The sequence below is a fragment of the Chlorella variabilis genome, assembly GCF_000147415.1.
Source record: "Chlorella variabilis unplaced genomic scaffold CHLNCscaffold_10, whole genome shotgun sequence".
Taxonomy (NCBI): Eukaryota; Viridiplantae; Chlorophyta; class Trebouxiophyceae; order Chlorellales; family Chlorellaceae; genus Chlorella; species Chlorella variabilis.
This window is the reverse complement of record NW_005435078.1, coordinates 1,271,185-1,272,549: the sequence shown is the minus strand read 5'-3', so window position 1 is coordinate 1,272,549 and position 1,365 is coordinate 1,271,185. Positions and strand designations below refer to the sequence as shown.

The following is a 1,365-nucleotide window of genomic DNA, read 5'->3' as shown; positions in this document are numbered from 1 at the left end:
GACGGCCCCGGTGCTGGGCCCCTGGGGCTTCTTCCCGCTGCACCCTGCCTCCCAGCCGCCAGCGCTGTTCCGGCCGCCGCCGCCGGCCGGCGGCGAGGCGCGGGATGCGGGCGTGAAGCAGGAGGAGGAGGATGCGGCGCAAGCGGATGCAGGCATGCCGGATACGCAGCAGTCGCAAGCCATGGAGCTCGAGGAGCAGCAGCCGCAGCAGCAGCCAGAGGCGGCAGCGCCGCAGTTACCGGCGGCGGCGCCCGCGGTGGGGGTGGCCTGATGCCCGCCCCGCAGCCAGCGCGCCGGCAGCCATGCCCCGCCCTCCCCAGCAATGCAGACGTGAAGCCAATTGGTTCACTGACTGTCATGGGCTGAGCCCCCGCCCTGGCCGCTGCCGCCCCTCACCCTGCCAGCATTTGGGCAGGCCCTCTCTACCACCCCCTTCCGCCACCGATCCCTGGTCCTACCCTCCCCCTCTCCCCTTTTTGCGACAGCCCCGCGGCCGCTGGCTGGCCTACCTACCTACCTACCACTGCTGCTGATCTGCTGACGACCTAATTTACCGTACAACAGCGACACCTGGGCACATAGCCTGCTCCGTGACACGCCGCAGCCAGGCTGCCAACACCCCGCCTGCGGCTGCCGCTCAAACCCACCCCTCGCTTTCATGTTGCGCCTTTGCTGAACTCCTCCCCGCGGCTGTGTCCGGGCTCTCCCGACGACTGCTGACCGTAGATTGCCCCGCCCTCGCCCTGTTCCCACCAGTGTGCCGCGACCACCCGCCCCCACCTGACAGCCGGCAGGCCCCCTGCCTGTGCTGCGCGTTTGCTCTAGGTCGCTCACCCGTTTTCCGACTTGGTGCCTGGGGGCCTCCCTCTTCTTCTTTCGTACTGCAGTGCACATTCCCATGCCCCCCCTCCGTCTGCATTGCTTCCCATCCCTTTGCGCCGCCGCATGCCGCCCCTCTGGCGCTCCAAGTGTGGGGCAGGCCTGCCTGCGGCAGTGCCTCCATTGTTTTTTTCGCGCTGCGACCTGTTGCGCCCTTCACGCTCATGTGACAAGGAGCAAGAAAGAATGAGGACGGCGATGGGGAGCCTGCCTAGTCAAGGGGAGGGAGGAGGAGAGTGATGGGTACTGGGGCACGGCCGGGAAGTGGGCTGTAGAGACGTGGGCAATGTGTCATCGGCCTTCATGTTGCTGCTCTGCCTGTTCCTCCTGCTGCTGCTGCTCCTGCTGCTGCTGCTCTGCAGCCTGCCGCAGGTAGATGCTGCCCAGCAGCTCAACCATCACGTGCGGGCAGGGCACCTCTGCGTTTGCAAAGAGGGAGGGGATGCTGTCAACAGGGGCGTTCTGCTCGACGGAGCGCAGCAGGAG

At 67.3% G+C, this 1,365-nt stretch overlaps 2 protein-coding genes across 2 annotated transcripts in view; one reads left to right on the top strand and one right to left on the bottom strand.

Annotated features, from left to right (window-relative positions):
- The window catches only part of CHLNCDRAFT_134056 (expressed protein), a gene marked incomplete at both ends in the record, with an annotated part of 867 nt that extends 596 nt beyond the window's left edge, over nucleotides 1-271 (top strand). The window contains one exon of the mRNA XM_005847768.1: nucleotides 63-271. Within this exon, the coding sequence (XP_005847830.1) occupies nucleotides 63-271 (209 nt within the window). The remainder of the gene's footprint in view (nucleotides 1-62) is intronic.
- Nucleotides 272-1,170: 899 nt separating this feature from the next.
- Nucleotides 1,171-1,365, bottom strand: part of CHLNCDRAFT_134055 (hypothetical protein) — a gene marked incomplete at both ends in the record, with an annotated part of 2,317 nt that continues 2,122 nt past the window's right edge. Inside the window, one exon of the mRNA XM_005847610.1 lies at nucleotides 1,171-1,341. Within this exon, the coding sequence (XP_005847672.1) occupies nucleotides 1,171-1,341 (171 nt within the window). The remainder of the gene's footprint in view (nucleotides 1,342-1,365) is intronic.